Source organism: Bos grunniens, chromosome 10, assembly GCF_055505025.1.
Source record: "Bos grunniens cultivar Pamir isolate PY7600 chromosome 10, Bosgru_T2T1.0, whole genome shotgun sequence".
NCBI lineage: Eukaryota > Metazoa > Chordata > Mammalia > Artiodactyla > Bovidae > Bos > Bos grunniens.
In genome coordinates, this window is record NC_141174.1 from 18,694,996 (window position 1) to 18,719,834 (window position 24,839).

Here is a 24,839-nt window from a genome sequence, read left to right on the forward strand (position 1 = left end):
TACAAGAATAAAACAGAGCGTACTAAGCCAAGTTCAGCCAAATATAAACTGGCACATCTATGCTGCGTTAATTTAGTATTAAGAGTGATTCACATAGGCATCATTTTCACTGCAAACCAGGGGTCCCCGGGGCTGGCGGGGTGAGGGGTGGCGGCCCGGCCTGGGCTTGCGACCCCTCGTGGAAAAGCCGCGCGCACGAGGGGAAGCCCGGGTGCCTGGGGAGCCTCGTGCTAGGGCTAACGACGGAGATGCTGCTTCTCTGAAATAGAAGTCCTTCGCGGGGCGGGGACGAACGCAGCTAAAGGAGAGACAGCAGGGAGGACAGGAGAAAAAACAGTCTCAAGGAGAAAAGTTGCTACTGGGAGCGCCGGATGTCTAGGGTCCCCGCGCGCCCTTCCCGGTCCCCACGCGAGGATGTCCCCTGCGCCCGCCCCGCGGGGGAACCGGCCCGCTGCAGCCCCCGAGGCGGAGAGAGGCGGCTTCCGACGTGAGGAGCCGGGCCAGCACTCGGCTCGGGCGCTCCAGGGCCACAGCCTAGGCAGCACCAAGGAAGAGGAGCGCGCGGTCTCCGGGACCCTGTGCTCCGGAACGGCTTTCGACGGAGGGAAGGGCAGAGGAGGCGGGAGGGTTGGCGTGGGCCGCCCGGGGTTGCGTCTGTTTCAGCCCGGCCCTCTGCCCTCTGAGGCTCCGAGGTTTCCTTTTCGCTTGCGACCTCCCCCATCCCGGCCCTCGGGCCCTCGGCGCGGAGCGGTGACCCGGCTCCGCTCCAGCGAAGAGCGGGAGGCAGGTCTCCTCCCAGGACCCCCACTTCCTCCGACACTGCTCTCCCAGGGAGCCGGGGCGGGCAAATTCCTGCTGCAGCCCAGAGGTGAGCCGCCCCGGGCCCTCGGGTCCTGTTCCTCCGCCTCCTACCTGTCTCCAGGAGCCTCGGGCGCGAAGGGCCCGCGGGACCGCTCCGTCGGTGCCCGCCCCGCCCAGTTGGGAGGTCGGCCCGGTTGCCTGGAACGCCGGCGGAGGCTGGGCTTCCTCCCCGCCCATCTCCTCCTCATCCAGCTCTGCTGTCGTCCATCCCCGGTGACCTGCGATGCCCAGGGTCTCCGCCCCTTTGGGTCTGTGCCAAGGCTTGGTTTGCCCTTCATATTTGGTGCTGGCACCAGTCCCATTTCCCCTGCACCCAAGTCTTCCGGTCTGTGCCATCCTTCCTCTGCACCCACCTTAAACAACACAGCTCTCTGTGCAGCTGCCTGCTTGTCTTCTACCCCTGAATTCTATGCTTCCGCAGGACTCAGTTTCTCCACACACAAGCCGCTGCTTCCTACCTCTCAGCCACCATTTCCCACTGCCTCTGACCTGGCAAACTCCTACTCATCCCTCAAGATCCGCCTAACATCATCCTCTCTAGAAGCTTCCCCACACCACCTCAGGCAGCTGGTGGCCCCCTGCTTCCGCAATCTCCACCTCCGTCTGCTGCAGTTCTCTAACACCCTGCAGGCTCGGACTCTTCCTAAGTCATCTCTGAGGTCCCTGACGGTAGAGCGTGCATGCATCCCTGTCACCTGTGTTCACAGCACTAGTTGGGATCAAGGTAGGAGCTAATTTTCCTTCCTAGTTGTCTTTCTTAACCAAGGCACTCTGTCTTGTCTGCCATCTCTGTCTCGGAAACTGGAAATCACCTATCCTCAGAAAACTAGCCCTTATCCTGGGACACGCTGGAGGTGAGGCGATCACGAGGTTGGCTCCTTTCCCCTCATCCTCTTCTGCCTGCAGCCCCTTTCCTAGCCCAGCTGTTGGTCATTTCCCCCCCGGCCTCCTGAGGAGCAGGGAAAAATCACCAGTGGGGAGCTTACCCCCTCTTCAGACCTGCAGCTCCGGCAACTCATCTCCCTGGACCATCACGGATGCTCAGACAAAATGCTTAGTAAAACATAAGCATGCTAAATTTGGCCCATTACTTACCTATCACTGAAGAGAGGAGATGCAGCAGCTGTGCCGCTGGGGCCCCCTGGGGACTTGTGTGAATTCTTACACAAAGCTTGGCAGAGAAAAGGAAGTGGGATTACCCCCAAATCTCTCTAGAAAAGGAAAAATCGTTTCTCTTATTCAAAAAGCCCCACTCCCTGCCTGCCTCAGCCAGGAATTTTCTGAGCTTGGTCAAAGGTCCCTGTAAAGTGAGAGGCAGCTGCTTCTCTTCTGTGGGGGGTGGGCAGTCAAAGCACCTTCCTGATGTGTTTCTGGTTTTCCTCTCTGATCCCTTCTTCTCAGAAGCCCAAGTTTCTTACCCCACACCTCAGCTGCAAAGGAGACCCTTTGCTGGGGAGGTAGGTCCCTGGACCCACCAGCGGGGCTCTGGCTGTTACTGGTTAGGGCAAGTACTTGCCTTTAAGCCTCATGTTCTACCACCGCAGAGGGACTTGGTGACCACAGGGCCCAGCACACACAGTCCTCGTTCAATAAAAAGAACTGTGTGCACAAAAACGTGGTGGTTTAGAAAGAAGATTCCAGAAAAAAAGTGTAAGGCCTCTCCCCTAGTAACCACCCCCACCCCCACCCTGATCCTGTGTCATCCCCTGGGTTGCAGCCTGGGGTGGCAGAAGGAGGTCTGCCTCTCACTGTGGGTGAACTCAGGCAAGTCATGTCACCTCCTTAAGTCTCAATTGCTCACTTGAGCCTCACGTGGAGGGTGGCAGAGAAGGGAAGTAACTGGCTTCTATAAAGCTGCTACTAGGTACTCAGTACGGAGAAGGCAATGGCACCCCACTCCAGTACTCTTGCCTGGAAAATCCCATGGACGGAGGAGCCTGGTAGGCTGCAGTCCATGGGGTCGCTAAGAGTCGGACACGACTGAGTGACTTCACTTTCCCTTTTCACTTTCATGCATTGGAGAAGGAAATGGCAACCCACTCCAGTGTTCTTGCCTGGAGAATCCCAGGGACGGGGGAGCCTGATGGGCTGCTGTTTATGGGGTCGCACAGAGTCGGACACGACTGAAGTGACTTAGCAGCAGCAGCAGGTGCTCAGTAAGAGGGTGTTCCTTCTGCCCCTGCTCCCTCCACCTCTATCCTGGATTCCCTACATCTTGGTCATTCTTGTAGATTGCAGATCCAGGGACACAACCCAGAAATGAATGGCCAGACCTCTCTGTGAGGCTGGGTTGGGATCGCAAGCAGGAGAGGAGGGAGATGGCAAAACCCCAAGAGCTCCTGGGATGCACCTCCTCCAGGAAGCCTTCCTTCCACCCACCTGCACTCCCATGATGCAGGGTTGGCCTTAGCACTGTGAACAACTGCAGTGACATATCTGTCTCTCCTCGTCCCTCTAAGCTGTGAACTTTGCAAGGGCAGGGGTCTGTGTTTTTCATCTTTGGACCCTGCACCAGGGCTCCGTAGTGCTCATTCAGAGAGTGGTGCAGGAACCACGGTTGACTGACCACCTCCTGCTGCCATACCTCAGGTCTACACCACTCTCTGAAGGCTCTCTTTGCCCCGTCCCTTTCTGTTTATCTTTGCTGCATTTCTCCCAGTAGATGTCTTGTGCATCTCACCTGACCTGACACACAGGGCTCTTGATTACAAACCACAGAAAAGGACATAGCTAACTGGAAAAAGTTCTTCAGAGGAAAGACACTGGGAGCTCATAGACTTGACAAGAAGCTGGAGAATCAGCACAGAAATGGGTTGGAATCACAGAAGTGGTCACAGATCATGGTTAGGACATCCCACTGGACACTTGACTGCTGCCACCGCCACTTTTAGGCAACACAGACCCTCGTTGCCCCCAGAAAAAGCCCCGAATGGTCCTTGCAGACTCTAGCCCCAACAGGAGCATGCCAGCACCCCGACTTCCAGAACCTGGAAAACAAGACTTGGCAGGTCCCCCAGATGGGAGTTCAGGCGCTGGGTTAGCCCAGAGAACAAATGTGGCACCAGCGCTCGGTTAACCTGAACTTAGAACAATGCTTCTCTCCTTTCTGCTCTTTTGGGTGGTGGTTTATTAATTTACTCATTCCTTGAATGCCTGAGTGCCTACTCTGCTGGAAGCTGGGGAGAATGAACATCTAGTGTTGATAAACATTTAACCACCAGCTCCCTGGAGGACAAAAAGCACTGCTTTGTAGCCTTGATCTGTTTCCATGGTGTGAACACCCCATGGCTATTTTCAAGCTACTGAGGCAGTGTCGCTAAACATAGGGTTGCAGTGTCAACTCTCCCAAGCCACGGGCGCCAACACACAGACTGTCCAGCCCTTGGGGAGTTCACCTTCCAGTGAAAGTGAGCGTGTCCAACTCTTTGGGACCCCATGGACTATAGAGTCCATGGAATTCTCCAGGCCAGAATACTGGAGTGGGTAGCCTTTCCCTTCTCCCAACCCAGGGATCAAACCCAGGTCTCCCGCATTGTGGGAGGATTCTTTACCAGCTGAGCCACAAGGGAAGCCCTACCTTCTAGTAGGGCACTGCCTTCTACCCTTGTGTGTTACCTTACAATAAAACAAATCTTACAACTTGAATATTCAAATATTTCCACTATAAAAGTCACAACCAGACTTCCCTGGTGGTCCAGTGGTTAAAAATCTGACTACCAATGCAAGAAACATGGGTTTGATCCCTGGTCCAGGAAGATCCCAGATGCCACAGGGCAACTAAGCCTGTGCACCACAACTCCTGAAGCCTGAGCCCTCTAGAGCCCACAAGCCACAATGAGAAAAGCCACCACAATGAGAAGCCTGTGCGCTGCAACTAGAGTAGCCCTACTCACTACGACTAGAGAAAGCCCACACTCAGCAGTGAAGACCCATCACAGCCAAAACAAAACACAGCACAACCTATGCTACAGCCCACCCGGAATCCAAAAGGAGAAAAGAACACTTCACATTTGAGGATTTTTCTGTCTCGACTTCTCCCTACCCTCCAACACATGTATCCATTTCCCTTGCTAGAGTCATTCAAAGTTGGGGGGTGGGAAGGAGAATGTTCAAACCCTTAAGTGCCAGTCTGCACCCACTCCACCCCCCAAGCCCACCCCACCCTGGTCCGTGGGAGTGAGATGTGAGACGGACAACGCTTACTGTGGCTGACAGGGGCTGATACACAGCCTGGCCTTGGAAGGGAGTTGTATCCTCAGAGCAGGGACAGAATTACTGGTTCCCCGACCCTTCCACTAACCCAAGGGCCATCCAGAGACAAAGAGCTGAATTCCTGGGACGTCCTTCCGTGCCCTGGAGCCTGAATCCAGGTCCTGGGACATGGACCCAGGGGGAGGTTGAGGCCTTGTGAAGACTCTGGGGTGTGGGCAGGACACTGCCCGGGGTGGAAGAGACCCGAGAGCAACAAAAAGGAGGAAGAGAAGTTTTCCAGAAAATTTGTTCTGACTGGCTCCCACACAGCTGCTCTGTTCTCAAGATCTCATCCTCTTCCTTCCACATGGACACACACACACTGCAAGAATCTGGGCTACAGTCACCTCCAGAGAAGCCACTTGCCTGAACTTCTGGAGAAGTGCAGGGAGCTGGTGTGAGGAGACCCCCTCGCCCACCGTCTGCTTCCTGAGGGGGAGGGGCTCTGGCCCCGGCCCCTAAAAAGCCAATGTGGGCTTCGGTGTGGGGCCAGGCCCCAGGGCACAGGCCTGGAGGGTCCCTCCAGCCTCTTATAGGTGGCCCGGCCTCTGGAGCACAGCTGGTGTCTCGTGGCTGAGCAGGGTGGCCTCGGTGCCTTAGTCGTTGCAGAGAGAGGGCGAGGGGTATCATTCTCTGGGTGTGGTCCCGATGTGGGCTGGGCCTTCCCTGCTCTGTGCCTGCTGTCCCTGTGGGCTGCCAGGGAGGGGTCCTGAATTGGGACCCCCAGAGGCCAGCAGCTAAGACTCCTGAAATCCTCTCCCCTTGGTCACTCTCCACTTCTCTCCCAGGGCACTTCTCACCTCCTCTGCTGCTTCAGCTGCTGTATTTGGATGATTCTCACCCAGAAACTGAGTGATGTCCGTGCCTTGTGCCAAAGTCAGAGAAGCAGCGCCCTGCAATTCAGAAACAGCCTTTCCAACACTCAACTTATCGAAGGGAAAGTAATAACTTTTATCTTCTTGCTGTGCTTCTCTAACCAGTACATTTCAGACCTGTTACCCTGGACTCCTCTTTCAGAGTATAATGCTATTTAAAGATAAGGGGTAGTGTGGTTACTTATGTATTAAAATAGGCACACAGACATACACGTGGATTAAGCTTGAGAATATGATGCTAAGTGAAATAAGCCAGAAACAAAAAGATAAACATCATGTGATTCCACTTCTATGAGTTACCTAGAGAAGGCACAGAGAAGGCAATGGCACCCCACTCCAGCACTCTTGCCTGGAAAATCCCATGGATGGAGGAGCCTGGTGGGCTGCAGTCCATGGGGTCGCTGAGTCGGACACGACTGAGCGACTTCACTTTCCCTTTTCACTTTCATGCATTGGAGAAGGAAATGGCAACCCACTCCAGTGTTCTTGCCTGGAGAATCCCAGGGACGGGGGAGCCTGATGGGCTGCCGTCTATGGGGTTGCACAGAGTCTGCACACGACTGAAGCGACTTAGCAGCAGCAGCTGCAGAGAAGGCAACTTCCCAGGTGGCGCTAGTGGCAAAGCAGCAGCCTGCCAAAGCAGGAGACTTAAGACACACGGGTTCCATCCCTGGGTCGGGAAGATTTCCCTGGAGACGGGCATGGCAACCCATTCCAGTATTCTTGCCTGGAGAAGCCAATGGACAGAGGAGCTTGGCGGGCTACAGTCCTTGGGGGTTACAGAGAGTCAGACACAACTGAAGCGACTGAGCACGCACACAGAGAAGGCAACTCATGGAGACAGGAAGTGGAATCGTGGTCACCAGGGGCTGGGGGGAGGAGTGGGGGAGGAATACGGAGTTAGTGCCTAACAGATACAGTTTCAGTTTAGCAAGATGAAGAGTCCTGGAGATGGATGGTGGTGATGGTTGCACAACATTTTGAGTATAAATTTTGAATTTAAATACCACTGAAGGGACTTGCAGGGGGCTTGGGTTCAACTCCTGGGCAGAAAACTAGATCCCACATACTGCAACGAAGAGTTCGACTGCTGCAACTAACCCCCAGCACAGCCAAACAAACAAATATTTTTTTAAGAAAAGATGAAAGGAGTTCCCTGGTGGCCTAGTGGTTAGGATTCTGGGCTTTCATTGCTGTGGGCCGGGTTCAATCTCTGGTTAGGGAACTGAGATCCTATAAGCCAAATAGGATTTTTGCAGCTCGGCCAAAAAAAAAAAAAATTAAGATGGTAAATTTTATGTCATGGGTGTTTTACCAGAATAAAACAACAAAATGCATCGGGAAATAAAACTAAAACTTTGATTTTCTTAAAACTCTGGAGACATTGCTGCCTGTGGCTGCCACTCTGGGCTGTGCCCTAGACCTGCAGGTCCCTCAAGATCCTCTGTTGCTTGAGCAACTTTAGTTAGAAAATTTGAGAAAACTTGCCTGCATTTTACAGGAGAGAAACCAGAGGCGCAGAGCGGTGCTCCAATTTACAGTGCCCTCGTTTTGGAGGTAAGCAGCACAGGCCTTGGCACCAGAACTGCCAGGGCAGGGGCAGCCTCTCCCACTTTCTGGCCGTGTGTGTTTGTGACCGTTATTCATCTTTTCGAAGTTTCCATTCTCTCACCTGTGAAATGCGGATAGCCCTACTCACCGGTGAGATGAGGAGGCCCGAGACAATGCTTGTCATGGGCCCTGCGGAGGGTCTGGGCACGTCAATAGTAAATGCTCCATGGACATTGGTTTTATGGGGCAAGTACGTTTCTCTGGGGCTTTTTGTGTGTGTTGAATGAGGGATAAGAAGTATCAAGAACCACACTGTGCTTTACTCCTCCTGCATTCAATGTGGTGACACTGACCGAGGACAAACCCATACATTTCTCAAGATGTCACTAATGTGCCCTGGGGGAGGAATCCTGTTTGGATTCAACCCCGACCACCTATTTATAAATACTGGGTCTTTTAAGCGGATGAGGCCAGCTGACCTCAGGCTTCAGAATCTCCAGCACAGCCTTATAAACAAAGGCAAAAGTGGTTCATGTTTCTTCTTACTTAAAACACATTTCCACACATGTGTCTTGTTTATGTATCATCCTGCATGGAAATCCCCTCCTGTGGACCCCTAATCCACCCATTACCTCACTTATTCAGCAAACGTTTACTGAGTCACTTCTAGGAGCCCCAGATGGGTGGGTGAATGCATGCACTCAGCTCCCTCTTACGTCGGCCAGCTCATCCCCTTACCTGGGGCGTGGGAGGGTTTGAGCAGCTGGAAGGCACACCTCTGTGGTCCAAGTGAAGGTGCCCACATTGGTTTGCTCAGAGGCATCAGGAGTGCATGAGACAGTTTCCTCTGCTGGCTTCCCTGTCCCAGAGCCGGTCTGCAGACAAAGGCTGTCTGCTCTGAGAATAACAAAGGAGGGTGTTTGGGAGACTGGGGTGGGCCACAGGAACGTCAGCCCTCAGGGAGATGGAAGGAAGGAGCAGGTCCTGGCCCCTCACCAGCCAGAGACAGAATCCTGGAGCAACACAGTCTGGGAGCAAGGGGTTTGTCTTGTGAGAAACTGGCTGGGCAGAGGCGCAGGGAGGGGCTGCGGGAAACAGCTGGGTTGGCTGAGCTCCCAGTGGGGAGACGAGGCCAGACTTGTCTCCAGTCCCGGGGGGGCAGGGGCTGGGGCCCTCTGAGGAGGCGGCCAGGCCTCTCCTGCCAGAAGGCTGGAGAGTGGCCAGGAAGATAGGCAGTGCCTTCCAAACACTCAGGGGCCAATGGGGAGGGGGTCCAGATGGCCGCTGGCCACTCCACTTGGCCGTCAGCTTGGCAGAGCCAGCTCCTAGGCCTGGTCCCTGGTAAGCTCCAACTGCAACAGGGCCACTCTGGGCCAGATCACCTGCCTTCCTTCACGGAAACGTTCGCCAGTGCATTTGACTTGAAACAAAAATCAATTTATGCAGCAATTAACAAATGCTTGGTTTGCCTTGGTGAATCATTTCTTTTAATGACAAAAGTTGCATAATCACTTGTAACAAGTCTATGACTTTATTATTTACTGGTTTAAGTCATGACTCTATTGCACAAGCAAGGAAAAAGGGAATTCTAATCCTTGTTGGTTAGAAAGAATTCTCCAAAGAAAGGAAAGGGGGAATTCTAATCCTTGTTGGTTAGAAAGAATTCTCCAAAGAATGATGGGACAGTGAGAGGAACCGGGTCCCTGTCGCTCCTGAGGGTGGGCCGCCACTCTGGGCTCACTGCCATGTATCCATCAGACACCAAAGGGGTGTCCTGGCTTAGAGGGCAGGATCCTACATCACCAGAGTCAAAGGGGTGAGGCCACCGAGAGCATGTTAACCCGTAGGATGGCTGGCTACACCATGAAAGTGAAAAGTGAAAATGTTAGTCACTCAGTTGTGTCCGACTCTTTGATCCCATGGACTGTAGCCCCTCAGGCTCCTCTGTCCATGGAATTTTCCAAGGCAAGAATACTAGAGTGGGTAGCCAGTCCCTTCTCCAATGGGATCTTCCCAACCCAGGGATCAAACCCGGGTCTCTTGCACTGTGGGCAGATTCTTTACTTTCTGAGCCACCAGAGGTTCCCACCAAGGCTGAAGGCCTTAATAAACTGCCATGGAACCCAGCTCCAAATGCCAGGGAAGTAACCCAAGAAGGCAGAGTAGCCACATTAATAAAAGTGAAGCCTAGCCCAGCTCTCCCAGTCCTGCCTTAGAGAGAGCACAGGCATGGAGGAAATCAGTGTGAAAGCAGACACCCTCCTGAAGTCTTCAGACCTTGCCCTCAGACCCCCGTGCAGGTTACCCAGGATAAAAATGCCCTCTCTCTCCCGCTGGAATGTTACTCAAGCCTGATGACCTTTTCACACTGGATGACCTTCTTGTTGGACTATTCCAGAGAGGACCCCGGAACTGGGAGGGAAAGGGGCAGGGAGGCTGGGTTAGGGGGTCTCAGAAACAAGACTTCCCAAAGAGATACCACGATGGCAGAAGGTGGCATGGAGGTCATTTTTAACATCTCAGAAAATCCGAAGGAATCACACATTCACATCTATCTGGCTCAAACAAGTTAAAACTCGGTCATCTCATTAAATATTTACCATATCTTATGGCAGATGTACGTAGATCCAGTGAGTAGACAGAAAAACAAATTATTTCCTAATGAGTTATTCAGTTCTTGATGGACAAAAATCTCTGAAAATCTAAGTGAAAGATAAAAGTTCAAAAAAAAATCTCTCTTCAGTTTCCTTGACAGATACTTGATAACCACATCGGGAGAGGAGGTACCAACCCTTAAAACACTCACTCAAATTCAGGTATTTAGGTATAGTATAAATACATTTATCTAGCTGCTAGTGTTGTTTCCACTTTTAAATCATCCCTGTATGTATATCTTGGAATTTAGTGGCTCTTGACTAGCTCTGCTACACAAGAAAACAAATGTAATCAGAATTTTACCCTCAGTTCACCTTGTGGTGTTCTATGGTAAAAGGGCAACAAAATCCTTTCCTTTTGCAAAAGGTTACTACAGAATGAAAACAGTTTTAGAAGGAAAAAAAAAAAGACAAACTGAGGCAGCAAGAGTACTTCACCTTCTCGCCTCAGAATTAAAGCCTCCTACAAACCTGGTTTCTGAGGCTTTTCTGTCTCCCGCCTTTCGAGGACACAGCGTAGCAGGCACGGAAGGGCCAGCCCACGTAAGAGAATCAGTTTCTGTCAAGAACAAGAGGCTCTGTTGTTGAAAGGTCCCTGTGGTAGGTCAGTCATCATCCTCCACAGTTTCTACAAGTCATTTAATGAAGGAGGTAGAGTTTAAGTAAATACGGAAACAGATTTAGTTAGCAAATTAGGTTTCCCTCTGGGAAACCAACACCTGAATTCAAAATCCAATTATCCTCGGGTATCTCCCACGTTCTTCCTGATTTTGTTTTTCGTGTATGCTCTTAGTCTTCTTGCCAATTCGGATTCTTCCCAAACTCGGTTCAAATGTTATGTTGCTAGAGAAAACTCTGCCCTTAACCCCTGTCTTTCGTGGATCCTTCCTTTACCCTGCATTCCCATTCAGACCACGTAGTAAATATTGTATTTGCTTGTACTCAAGCATGCTGCTGCTGCTGCTGCTAAGTCACTTCAGTCGTGTCCGACTCTTTGCAACCCCATGGACTGCAGCCCACCAGGCTCCTCCGTCCATGGGATTTTCCAGGCAAGAGTACTGGAGTGGGGTGCCATCGCTTTCTCCGCAAGCATGCTACCATTTCACTTTTAACCAGATCCTAAGTACTGGTGGGCAGGGTCTCCCCTGACTTTGGCACACAGAATTCCCAGGGAGAGGGGTTGGGCCACAAAAAGCTGTGGTACTTACCTAGTGATGCAGGAAAACCAGCCTCATTACTCCTGCTTCTTAATCTGCTTGAGTCATTCTTCCTTTTCAGCAAGAGCACCATTGTCAGGGGCCCTAAGAATCAGATACCTCTCAGCTGATGAGGACAAATCGTGACGCTTCTATGGCAGGCTCTAGTGACACTGCCTACAAGATTCAGAAAACCAAGTGACGCTTGATTCCCATAGGAGGGTAAGAACACCTTCTTTGCTCTTTGATGCCCTTGGCCAATGTACCCAGGAACTCATCCACTCCTTCTCTGCTTCTTAAGACAATAGGCTCTTTTTTTCTGCCACAGACTTATTTTTGACCAGTAATTCCCAACATTCTGTAAGGAATTCTCTGTGTAGAAACAAAAAGCTTTGTAGAGTGATTGGACAACATATGCTATACCAGGTCAATAAAAGTAATGTTGCTTTTTTCCATCATGTGACCTAGGTAATAATTTTTTAAAGATAATCCTCTGGCTTATAAAATCTCTGCACTGTACAACATACATCCTGTAAGTTATCTTGACAGTCTTTACAGTGAGTTAGATGTTTTTCTAGAAAAAATATTTTTCAGAAATGTATTAAAAATAATTAAGACTTCTCATAAATAGATTTAATATAGTACCCTTCCAAGGTATGACCTGCTAAAGTCCGTATGACTGAATTTATGAGTAAAGGGTGGAAACAATGCATGTGCGCTTCTGTTTTCTGATAATGGCTGAAGAGTTCTCACAGTTACACGTGAGAGTACTTTCATGTAAGGAGACGAGCACACCTGGAGTCATGCAGTCTTTATTAATTTGATAAATAACAGGAAAATCTGCAATCATCTATCAAAATTATATCTTACCAAGAATTTGAAAGGTACTCTGAAAAGATGTATTCTCAGTCCGTCTGAATCGTGTACAAAGCAGTGTCTGGAGAAGCAGCAGCCAGGCAATGAGCACGTGAGGGTCAGTGATCCCACAGAAACTCACACCCGGCACCTGGGCTTCGTGGTGAACACAGCAGTCCTATATGCACTGCTCTACACAGTTGACTAGGAAGCTGTCTTGTTGCAATGCTTACTTGTTTTTAAAGGAAAACTGCCTCCTGGGAAGTCTTTTCTGTTACACAGGCCAGGCTGAAGTGCTAACACCAGATTCCAGGGTCCATCGTGGACCCAACTACTTCCTCAGGGAGATGCTGAAGCTGTCAGAGGTCCCGGGAAACGGCTTTGACATTCAAGAGGGGAGTTCACTTCTGCACCAGGCCGATAACCTTCAATGCACAGATCTGACATGCACCACCCAGATGATCTGGAATGTGAGTGCTACAGTGGTCTTGTTGGGACAACTTGCTCTGTAACTTCAACGAGGGTTGTGAAGAGCTGAAACCACTGTTTTTAAGTCTCCTGTGTCTGGGGACTTTTAAAATCAAGTCTCTTCCCAAACTCCTACATTCAGGACACCCTTGGTGTTGAAAACGACAGATCAGATGGTTTTTTATACTATCCAAAAGCAAATTTAGAGAAAAAGGAATACTTTACTGAAAGGACTGGTTTCTGGAAGAATCAGGTCACCTCTGCAACATACATTTTTAAGCCCTCAATTATAGTAATCATGAATAAGGGTTTTGACAAGTAGTATTTTAGAGAAGCTAAAATGGTATTCACCAGAAAACAAGAGACTGCAGCTACAGTGAGGATACATTTGAGTCATTTTTGCTTCCTTAGACTCCAGCACCATGCCAGGAACAGGGAAGACATTGAACAAAACCTTTCTGAGTGGTTTCTGAGCTAATTTTCTTTAGGGCTAGATCATAAACAGGCGAATACAAAAGGCCAGGCCCTGGGGGTCAGGATCAGAGGTTTCCTTGAGATGTCTGACCCTGCGAGACCTTACATGGTGGTTTAACTTCTGTCTTACCTTCTACAAATTATGATTAAAACTAGATATATAAAGTCTGCTGAGGCCAAGTAAAAGTCAAGGACTAAACATATTATCTGTTTGTAACATAAGGAAGGTTTTTAAAACCAAGGAACACTTGAAAAAATGGAGATCCAGGAATTTAAAAGTTAAAAACACCACCTCATCAGTTGTTGCTTCTGTAGTGCAATCAATAAATTGTTCACTTGTGATTTTCTTCCACATTGCTCGGAAAGATTCTTTTTCTGATCAAAGTTTAGTCATTTATAATGAGTTCTGTGATCCAAGGACTACACACTCACCTGGTGAGAATCAGAAACAGAGCAGCAAGCACTTCTTGGAAAAAATGCTCTACAAATCCTCCAAATATGGTTGGAATTTCCACAGGCTGGCTTATGGCAACATTCTGTATGTAAACACTCTGTAGGCCAGTCAGACGCAGACATCAGTGGGCGTCATTCCTCCTACTCCCTTCCCCCTCTTATAAAGCAGGTCAGCTGGGCTGGGCATGCTTTGTCAATGGTTCTGGCTCCACGGCCACCCCTCGCCCCCGTATGAGGGCACATCCTCAGTGCAATTGCTGTTTTCTCTGGTGACAATCTATTTTTCATGGTGGAAGACTAGCATTCTGATATTGCAGAAACAACTGACTTGACTTTAAGAAGGTTCAAAGGAAAAGTTCTGCATCTAAGACTGGCAATTGGAAGAAATAAGATGTTCTTCTCTCTATGCGGAGATGTGGCTTTGTCTTGCAGAAAGTGACAGGTCCACTGCAATCTTTCTACATAGGCCAGTAACACACAGGATGGATCTGAACACAATCACACACACCACACATCCTCTTCAAAGGTAAACCCTTCATGAAAGGCATAGTACATTTGGGAGCCTCACACAAATAAACTACTCAGGGCTCCCTTCAAGACTGCTTCAAGTCACATACCGCAGTTCAAGTGGCTTTGCTGTAGCTTGTTGAATCGTGTCCTCCTAGAAGAGAATATCCATGTTGCCACATACCTGAGGAGAAAAATGGCATCTTGGGGGAAGGGAGCTAAAGGAAAAAAAAGAGAGATGACAAAACCTGCTCTCGGGCCCCAACTTTCTTGGCAGAGCTGTAATTTTCCCTGCAGTTCTCACAGCCCAGGAGCCAGATTTTACACACAGGGTAGTACTGGCACAATTCTTAGGAGAAATTTTCCACAACAGAAAACAAATCCTCCAAACTCCACAGAGAACCCAAAGCAGATCAAATGAGAGCTGGAGAGAAACCAGCAAGAAGCTGAGGGAGAGTTGGCCTCTCTTCAGCCTCAGGGGGAAACCACGTTCCACATAGATGCTCACAGTATGGCCACCATGGCTGAGGGCTGGCTGTGGTAGAAGGGTGTGGTCACCATGGCTGAGGGCTGGCTGTGGTAGAAGGGGTGTGGTCACCATGGCTGAAGGCTGGCTGTGGTAGAAGGGGTGTGGTCACCATGGCTGAGGGCTGGCTGTGGTAGAAGGGGTGTGGTCACCACAGCTGAGGGCTGGCTGTGGTTGGAGAAGGGGTGTGGTCACTATGGCTGAGAGCTGGCTGTGGTAGAAGGGGTGTGGTCACCATGGCTGAAAGCTGGCTGTGGTAGAAGGGGTGTGGTCACCATGGCTGAAAGCTGGCTGTGGTAGAAGGGGTGTGGTCACCATGGCTGAAGGCTGGCTGTGGTTGGAGAAGGGGTGTGGTCACCATGGCTGAGGGCTGGCTGTGTTGGAGAAGGGGTGTGGTCACCATGGCTGAAGGCTGGCTGTGGTAGGAGAAGGGGTGTGGTCACCATGGCTGAGGGCTGGCTGTGGTAGGAGAGGGGGTGTGGTCACTATGGCTGAAGGCTGGCTGTGGTAGGAGAAGGGGTGTGGTTACTATGGCTTAGGGCTGGCTGTGGTAGAAGGGGTGTAGTCACCATGGCTGAGGGCTGGCTGTGGTAGAAGGGGTGTGGCCACCATGGCTGAGGGCTGGCTGTGGTATGAGAAGGGGTGTGGTCACTATGGCTGAGGGCTGGCTGTGGTAGGAGAAGGGGTGTGGTCACTATGGCTGAGGGCTGGCTGTGGTAGGAGAAGGGGTGGGGTCACTATGGCTGAAGGCTGGCTGTGGTAGGAGAAGGGGTGTGGTCACCATGGCTGAGGGCTGGCTGTGGTAGAAGGGGTGTGGTCACCATGGCTGAGGGCTGGCTGTGTTGGAGAAGGGGTGTGGTCACCATGGCTGAAGGCTGGCTGTGGTAGGAGAAGGGGTGTGGTCACCATGGCTGAGGGCTGGCTGTGGTAGAAGGGGTGTGGCCACCATGGCTGAGGGCTGGCTGTGGTAGAAGGGGTGTGGTCACCATGGCTGAGGGCGGGCTGTGTTGGAGAAGGGGTGTGGTCACCATGGCTGAGGGCTGGCTGTGGTAGAAGGGGTGTGGTCACCATGGCTGAGGGCTGGCTGTGTTGGAGAAGGGGTGTGGCCACCATGGCTGAGGGCTGGCTGTGGTAGAAGGGGTGTGGTCACCATGGCTGAGGGCTGGCTGTGTTGGAGAAGGGGTGTGGTCACCATGGCTGAGGGCTGGCTGTGGTAGAAGGGGTGTGGCCACCATGGCTGAGGGCTGGCTGTGGTAGAAGGGGTGTGGTCACCATGGCTGAGGGCTGGCTGTGTTGGAGAAGGGGTGTGGTCACCATGGCTGAGGGCTGGCTGTGGTAGAAGGGGTGTGGTCACGATGGCTGAGGGCTGGCTGTGGTAGAAGGGGTGTAGTCACCATGGCTGAGGGCTGGTTGTGGTAGGAAAAGGGGTGTGGTCACCATGGCTGAGGGCTGGCTGTGTTGGAGAAGGGGTGTGGTCACCATGGCTGAGGGCTGGCTGTGGTAGAAGGGGTGTGGTCACCATGGCTGAGGGCTGGCTGTGTTGGAGAAGGGGTGTGGCCACCATGGCTGAGGGCTGGCTGTGGTAGAAGGGGTGTGGTCACCATGGCTGAGGGCTGGCTGTGTTGGAGAAGGGGTGTGGTCACCATGGCTGAGGGCTGGCTGTGGTAGAAGGGGTGTGGCCACCATGGCTGAGGGCTGGCTGTAGTAGAAGGGGTGTGGTCACCATGGCTGAGGGCTGGCTGTGGTAGAAGGGGTGTGGTCACCATGGCTGAGGGCTGGCTGTGGTAGAATGGGTGTGGCCACCATGGCTGAGGGCTGGCTGTGGTAGAAGGGGTGTGGTCACCATGGCTGAGGGCGGGCTGTGTTGGAGAAGGGGTGTGGTCACCATGGTTGAGGGCTGGCTGCGGTAGAAGGGGTGTGGCCACCATGGCTGAGGGCTGGCTGTGGTAGGAGAAGGGTTGTGGTCACCATGGCTGAGGTTGGCTGTGGTAAGAGAAGGGGTGTGCCTGGCAAAGCTTCATCCAGAGGTGCCATGTGCCCACAGCCAGTGACTCTATTTCTGTTCACTGTCCAACTGAACTGTTCAGGGGCTGAACTTGGCAGCCCAGCTCTTGCAGAGGTACATTGAAATGAAAGGTAGGGAAACTGCAGAACACTTGTTGTGAGTTGCTTGAGGAATCACTCGGATCCTCTCCTTCACAGGACGTGGCCTCATCTTGTCCCACTGGCTGCTGGGGGCCTCTCCTCTCTCCTCTTGGTGGCTGATTCTCCTCCAGACTCTCGGTTCTCCCTCAGCTCACCAAGGGAAATAACGGTGTTCTCCAAGCTTTGTACAGATACAACTGAGTCGTAAACTTTATAAACCACTGGCTTTTGGCTATTGGCTCAAATTCCGACCTACTGTCAAGAGACAATGGGTTGTAGTTTAAAAAAAAAAGAAAGAAAGGAAAAAATCAGAACAGAAAAGTGCTTCACGAGCAATTTTACTCTTCTTTAATTCTACTGTCTTTGGGCACACATTGCATTTTGCTATTGAAGAAATTATGACAGCAGGGCTGAGAGCACTGATTCATGAGATTCTTTGTGCCACACAAAGAGCAAAATCCTATGACAACTGGACCATCTGCTACCACAACAGGGCTCTTATTCACCACACAGGACAAGTGCTCGTGAGGGGAGTAAAGGGAGAGAGAGGGAAGGAGGGAGGCACCTGGAGGCAAGTGAACCTCCCAATATGCCTACAAATTAGGAATTTGTTGGAGAATCCAGAATTTACCTAAGGGTGATAGGAAATGTTGAGTTATAGTCCCATTATTTCCAGAAATTACTGAATTTGAACCTGAGGTTAAGACTTTTAAGATAAAGCCACCTCAAATAAGTTCAGACTGGCCTTGGGAAGAAATGGCAGCCACAGATAGTAATGAGCTTCAGTGCTTGAGAAGAAGTGTCAAAATCAACCTATACCTCTGACTTGACTCAGGTGAAAAAAAGTCTTATTTAAAAATAGTAAGTCTGCAGCAAAAAGTCTGAAAGTTTGAGTCCCTTCCCATCATTCCATTTTGCTGCTGGTGCCTGCTCTCCTTATGGTATCTCCCAAAAAGGTTCAGAATTCAATACAGATTTATTAGGTTGATTTTCAATATGTAGCTTAAGATGAAGAGTCCTGTTTGGTTTAAACCATTTCACTTAACCTCCTGGTAATGGTAGTCCTGAGAGTCTGCAGCGTTGGTAAAGTCCACCTGTGACCACAGGTCAACCTGCTGGTGGGAGCACAGCAACTTTTTGGCCCATGGCTTTGCCTTGTCCTTGTCCCTCAGATCTGGTAGTTTCTGCATTGAGGGACTCAGTTCACCACAATGACGTGTTCAAAACTGTTTTCTGTAGAAGCCTCCTTCCAACGCCCAATAGTGCAGGTGGTCAGGAAGACTTGGAAGGAAGCTGCAAAAAGTCCAGCTGGGAATCTTGACTTTGTTAGATGTGGACACCGGAAAATCACCTTTGTCCGCCCCAGATTTTATTATAGTCAAAGGAGAAAAATCCATGAGATTCTAACTGTAAATATGCTAGATATAAAACTGATGGAATGCTAACTGGTCCATAAAGGGCTGAACAAGATAATCTGTGGCAAAGTAGAAAATAAGCCCAAAGGTGATAGAGACTGGAAGAGCTGGTAATGCTTTCTTGAAAATGGCGAGGAGCAATAATGTAAGGCACAAACCCTGTGGAGAAGGGGGGAAAAAACACAAATGCAGACATAATTATGCAAGTATTCTGTGCAAATCAACTCAATCACAAATCTTGGTCTTAATTTAGTTAACTGGAGAAAGGGAGCGGAAAAAAAATAATAATAATAATTTAGTTAACTGAATACACGGTCCTTTGAGGTTAAATTTTAGAACAAAAGTTTTTTCACTGAATCTGGAAACACTATTTTTCTTCACAATAGAGATTATTATCCATATATTATTGATATTTCATCCCCTAATTCTAGGTAGGGAATAGAATCTGAAAATAAGCAAAATGAATTTTTAAATAAATTAACAATACTGAAATTTCTATCTAAAATATTGACTTGGCTACTGTAGGTTTAGTTTGGCTAGCTAAAAATCCCAGAGGTGAAGAATATTCTTTATGCTGTCTGGGGGCAAAGAAGTGCTCGTGGAATAAACCAACAAACGTTTGTTTATAAACTGTACAGTCTTTTCTTGTAAACACAGAGCAGCTATATAATACAGCCCATTTTTTTACCCTAGTTAACTGAGACACTAAAACACATCCAGAAAACTAACCTCAAAAGAGAAATAAATGAAAATTCTAACTGGTCATATGCCCAAGATAAATCACAAATATAATCACAAAATAAATACACAAGTAAAGGCTCTCATCTAACCTTTCATCCAACTTCACTCATATACATATATATACACACACACACACGAGACATCACACCTCCAGCAAAAACAGCAGTAAGAAATATCTTATGAGTTACTTAAAATCACAGTTCTGAAAGCTTCAGGCTCACACTGTGACTCTATAAGCAGAATCTACGTGTGATCAGGCACTATGTTAGCTTTTCTTGCTTCATACTGCCTGCCCAGAGGACACTGGATGTTGCAGGTCGTGGCGTTAAATGCAAAACTGCCACCAAACCCACACTAAGTGAGGAACTGCTTACCCCTTTAAGACTGATCTAATTCTCTACACAATTATTTATGCTGCCAGGCTTGAAGCAGTGGTTCCTAGTCAGAGGTGCTTACCAGAATTTCCTGGGGGAACTTAAAAAAAATACACAATTAAAACAAATAATATCTCAGAGAAGCACTGTTTTAAAAGCTCCCAGGTGATTTCAATGTGTGGCCACGTGGAGAAACTATTTGGGTGAGATCCAATTATTTGTTTTTAAAAAGCTCCCCAGGTGATTGGAACACTCAGCCAAGCTAGGGTTAAAAGAACTGCCTTTTAATCAGAGTTTTGAGATAAGGAGTTCTAACAGGTTTTAATCAATGTATACTTACAATTAATATGGCTACAAAACAGGCTATGGTTGTGTTCCAGTCTCCACTGGCTGTTGCAGAAGCTTTACCAACCAGAACACTGTAGAAAATGAAATCTCCTAATCCAAGCTTTACTCCCCCTAAAACGGAAAGATTATGAATATAAAAGTTTGTCACTCTTTGCTATGACTTCACAAATTAAAAATGTGCCCCCTCCCCATCCCACACTGAATGAGAAGTCAGTAAATGATATTATACAGTTAGGCTTTAATTAGGTTTTCCTTTTTTGGGGGGGGCGGTTTCTGTAACAGGATGTTCAGATGCTATACTATAGGGCTGACTCTGAGGTCTTAACAGTAGATGCTGCTGTTATATATAAAAAATAATGACAGTAAATAGTAATTGTCATCTATTGTTGCCTAGTTTGTACCTGGCACTTGTTCTAATAAACCCTCACAAGAAGCCCTAAGAGATAGGTATCATCTCCTTTTATTTGAAAAACAGTTTCACTGAGGTATAATTTATTTCATAAAATGCACAAATTCAATGACTGTAAAAAAACTTGGAGTTGTACAACCATCAGCATAATCTACCACATTTCCATCACCCCACTTAGATACTTGTGTTTCAAGCCTTAAGCAACTGATCTGCTTTCTAACTCTATAAATCTTACTTTTCTAGACACACAGAAATGGACTCATAATATGAAGTTTTTTTGTGACTGGGTTCTTTCATTTAATATAATTTTTAAAAGTTGAAGTATAGTGACATTCAAAAAACCAAGATCATGGCATCCGGTCCCATCACCTCACAGCAAATAGATGGGGAAACAATGGAAAGAGTGATCGACTTTATTTTCTTGGGCTCCAAAATCACTACAGAGGGTGAATGTAGCTGTGAAATTTAAAAATGCTTGCTTCTTGGAAGAAAAGCTATGACCAACCTAGACAGCATATTAAAAAGCAGAGACATTACTTTGCTGACAAAGGTCTGTCTAGTCAAAGTTATGGTTTTTCCAGGAGTCATGTATGGAAATGGATGTGAGAGTTGGACCATAAAGAAAGTTGAGCACTGAAGAACGGATGCTTTTGAACTGTGGTGTTAGAGAAGACTCTTGAGAGTCCGTTGGACTGCGAGGAGATCCAACCAGTCAATCCTAAGGAAATCAACCCTGAATATTCATTGGAAGGACTGATGCTGAAGCTGAAGCTCCAATACTTTGGCCACCTAATGCGAAGAACTGACTCATTGGAAAAGACCTTGATGCTGGGAAAGATTGAAGGCAGGAGGAGAAGGGGGTGACAGAGGATGAGATGGCTGGATGATATCACCGACTCAAAGGAAACAAGTTTGAGCAATCTGTGGGAGCTGGTGATGGACAGAGAAGCCTGACATGCTGCAGTCCATGGGGTTGCAAAGAGTCAGATACGACTGACTGAGCAACTGAACTGAGCTGATGTACAATGTTGTGGTGGTTTCAGATGTACAAGGTGGTTCAGTTTTTTATATATATATATATTTAGATTGTGTTCCATTACAGGTTATTACAAGATGCTGAATATAGTTTCCTGTGCTATATAGTAGGTTCTTGTTGTTTACTATTTTATATATAATACTATGTCTCTATTAACCCCAAACTCCTAAATTATCCCCCGCCCAACAGGTTTCTCTTTGGTAACCAAGTTTGTTTTCTGTCTGTGAGTCTATTTCTAGTCTGTTAGTAAGCCCATTTGTATACTTTTTTAAGATATCACATATAAATGATATCACATGATACTTATCATTCTCTGACTTACTTCCCTTAGTATGATAATCTCTAGGTCCATCCAAGTTGCTGCAAATGGCATTATTTCATTCTTTTTTATGGCTGAATATATTCCACTGTGTATGTATGTCCCACATCTTCTTTATACATTCACCTGTCAATGGACATTTAGGCTGCTTCCATGTCTTGACTACTGTAAATAGTGCTGCTATGAACATGAGGGTATATGTATCTTTTTTGAACTAGAGTTTTTGTCTTTTCCAGGTATATGCCCAGGAGTAGGGTTGCAGAATCATACGGTTACTAGTTTTTTAAGGAACCTCCATACTATTCTTATATAGTGGCTGCAACAATTTACATTCCCACCAACAGTTCAGGAAGGTTCCCTTTTCTCCACATCCTCTCCAGAATTTATTATTTGTAGACTTTTTGATGATGGTCATTCTGACTGGTGTGAGGTGAAACCTCACTGTAGTTTTGATTTGCATCTCTCTAATAGTGAGTGATGTTGAACACCTTTTCATGTGCTTGTTGGCCATCTGTATTAACATAGTATTTTTGAGGTTTATCCATGATTTTGGCATGTATCTACAGTTTGTTCCTTTTCACTGATAAGTAGCTTTTCATTGTATGGATATACTATATTTTGTTTATCCATTACCAGTTGATGGACATTTAGATTGTGTTCCATTTTTGGCTATTATGAATAATGCTGCTATGAACATCAGTGCACACGTCTTTGTGTGGGCAGACTGCTTTCATTCCCACTGGGGAGATTCCTAAGAGTGGATCTGCTGGGTTATGTGGTAAATTAACATTTAGCCTTTTGACAAGCTGCCAAGTTGTTCTCTATGACGGCTGTATCTGTGCATTCCCACCAGCAGTGCACAATGCTTCTGCTTTCTTCAGTCCTCACCAGCACTTGGTGTTGCTGTTTTTTTGATTAAAGCCATTCTGAATCATGATGTTGAGTATCTTTTCATGTGGTTATTAGCCATTATATTTCTCCTTTGAGGAAATGTTTATTAAAAGTATTACCCTATTTTTTAAAATATCTTCCTATTATTGAGTTGTAAGAACTCTTTTTATATCCTAACCACAAATTCTTTAACAGGATTTGCAAATATTTTCTCTCAGTATGTAGCTTTTTTTCCTTTTTAAAAAATTTTTAATTAAAAAAAAAAAAACTTACTTATTTTTATTTGGCTTTGCTGTGTCTTAGTCAGAGCATGTGGGATCTAGTTCCCTGGCCAGGGATTGAACCCGGCCCCCCTGCACTGGAAGCATGGGGTCTTGGCCACTGGACCACCAGGGAAGTCCCCCAATTTTTAAAATTTTTTAAAAATTTATTTTTAGCTGTGATTGGTCTTCACTGCTGCACACAGGCTTTCTCTAGTGCGGAAAGGCAGGGCTACTCTTCGCTGTGGTGCTTGGGTTTCTCATTGTGGTGGCTTCTCTTGTTGCAGAGCACAGGTCCTAGGAGTGCAGGCTTCAGTAGCTGCAGCACTCAGCACGTGGGATCTTTCTGGACAAGGGATCGAACCTGTGTCCTCAGATTCTTAACCACTAGGGAAGTCCCCCTTTGCTTTTGTTAATACTATCTTTTTTTAAAATGTGGTTAAATACACAGTTCAGTGGCATTAAGTACATTCACACTGTTGTGCTACCATCACCACCATCCACTCACAGAACTCTTCATTTTGCAGAAGTGAAAGTCTGTATCCATTAAGTAACTCCTTCCTCTCTCCCTCCAGACCCTGGAAACCACCATTCCACTCTCCATCTCTGAGTCTGACTACTAGAGGTACTTCATTCAAGTGGAATCATACAGTATTCATCTTACTGTGACTGGTTTATTTCACTTAGCATAATGTCTTGGATCATCCATACTGCAGCGTGTGTTAGATTTTCCTTTCTTTTTGAAGTTGAGTGATACCTCATTGTATGTATACACCACATTTTGTTTATCCATTCATCTGTCAATGGACACTTAGGTTGCGTCCATCTCATGGTCACTGTGAATAGTGCTATGAACATGAGTATACAGATACCTCTTCTCTCTCTCTTTTTCAGCTGTGCCATGTGGCTTGTGAGATTGTAGTTCCCCAACCAGAGATCGAACCCTCATCCTCAGCAGTGAAAGCACAGAACTCTAACCACTGCCAGGGAATTTCCTAAATATCTCTTCTCTAAATGGTATCATTTGAAGTTTTAAACTTTGACAAGGTCCAACCTATCAATTTTTTCTTCTATGTATCACTGTTGTATTAACAAACTCTTTGCCCAACCCAAGGTCATGAAGTTTTTCTTCTAGAAGTTTTATAGTTTTGCCATTTACATTTCAGGTTATGACACATTTTGGGTTAACTTTTGATTGTGTTGAAAATATTATATCCCTTTGCCACTGAATTATTTTAGCACCTTTGTAAAAAAAAAAAAAATCACTGACCATAAATATAAAGGTTTACTTCTGGACTTTCAGTTTTGTTTCATTGGTTTACATGCCTATCCTTGTGCCTGTCTTGATTACTGTGGTTTTAAAGTAAGCTTTCATTGAAATCAGATTGCTTAAGTCCACCATCTTTTTTCTTCTCTTTCAAAACTGTTTTGGATATTCTAAGTTCTTTACATTTACAAATAAATTTTAGGATCAGTTTATAGAAATTAACAAGCTGATTCCTAAAACTTACACAGAAATGCAGAAGTCCTAGATTTTCTATTGTCAAACAATATTTTTAACTTTTCAAGTTCTTTTCAAAACTATGGATTCAAAAATACTCTTTGACTTGAGGCTCAACAGTAACCCATTAAGCTTTACAACTTGGTTTTACCTTTCTGGTTGTTAAGTAACTATTGCCAACTGAAGTTTGATCCTGGTCTTAAAGCTTTGTTGCCTGAGATACTTCTGGAAGACAGGGGTTGAAAGCCCTGAGAAGCAGGGTCTGCTCCAGATGTGTGTGAGAAAGGAGCCGGGTGCTGGTTAATAAAATCTTACTGAGTAGCCAGCATTTCTTTTTAAGTTGTAGAAGCCAGAGTGAAGTCTTCCTTAGTGCAAAAAATAAACCATATGACCTATGAAATTCAATGCTCTGAATTAGAGAGTCAGTTATCCTTTAACTTGCTAACCTTCCCAGAATGATGAATACTTCCACCAGTTTCAAGTGTGCAACAGAGCCCAACTCATTCTTTAACCCTCAAATTCTTCAGCTACAAGATGGGGATTACAGAGCTATTTCACAAGGTTGGTATCAGAGTTAAAAATAATACAGAAAAGTTCTTGGCACACACAGTGGCTAAACAAATGACAGCCTTAAAAAGACTTGATTCCAAATAGTGCTATAAGAAACTAACTGAAAGAAACTAAGTTCTTCAGGGAAGGAAAAAAAAGCTATAAATTTTAAAAAATAAT

General features: G+C 47.3%; 2 protein-coding genes across 20 annotated transcripts in view; both read right to left on the reverse strand.

The window, feature by feature from the left end:
• Positions 1–11,459, reverse strand: part of PAPLN (papilin, proteoglycan like sulfated glycoprotein) — a 46,987-nt gene extending 35,528 nt beyond the window's left edge. For 2 of the 9 annotated variants that reach the window (XM_086319822.1, XM_086319818.1), the window contains exon 1: positions 913–1,044. Coding sequence is in view for 3 of the 9 variants with exons in the window: in XM_086319814.1 (XP_086175940.1) it covers positions 8,277–8,343 (67 nt within the window). In the remaining 6 variants the exon portion in view is untranslated. Of the gene's footprint in view, positions 1–912; positions 1,082–1,956; positions 1,980–8,276; positions 8,375–10,663; positions 10,752–11,400 lie in introns of those variants that run through there. The other 7 variants (XM_086319819.1, XR_015134038.1, XM_086319814.1 and 4 more) reach the window with 7 other exon arrangements.
• Positions 11,460–17,138: 5,679 nt separating this feature from the next.
• Positions 17,139–24,839, reverse strand: part of PSEN1 (presenilin 1) — a 67,195-nt gene continuing 59,494 nt past the window's right edge. For all 11 annotated transcript variants that reach the window (XR_015134042.1, XM_086319892.1, XM_086319890.1 and 8 more), the window contains 2 exons: positions 19,687–19,805; positions 17,139–18,390 (listed from right to left, as the gene is read on the reverse strand). Coding sequence is in view for 10 of the 11 variants with exons in the window: in XM_086319892.1 (XP_086176018.1) it covers positions 18,235–18,390; positions 19,687–19,805 (275 nt within the window). In the remaining variant the exon portion in view is untranslated. The remainder of the gene's footprint in view (positions 18,391–19,686; positions 19,806–24,839) is intronic.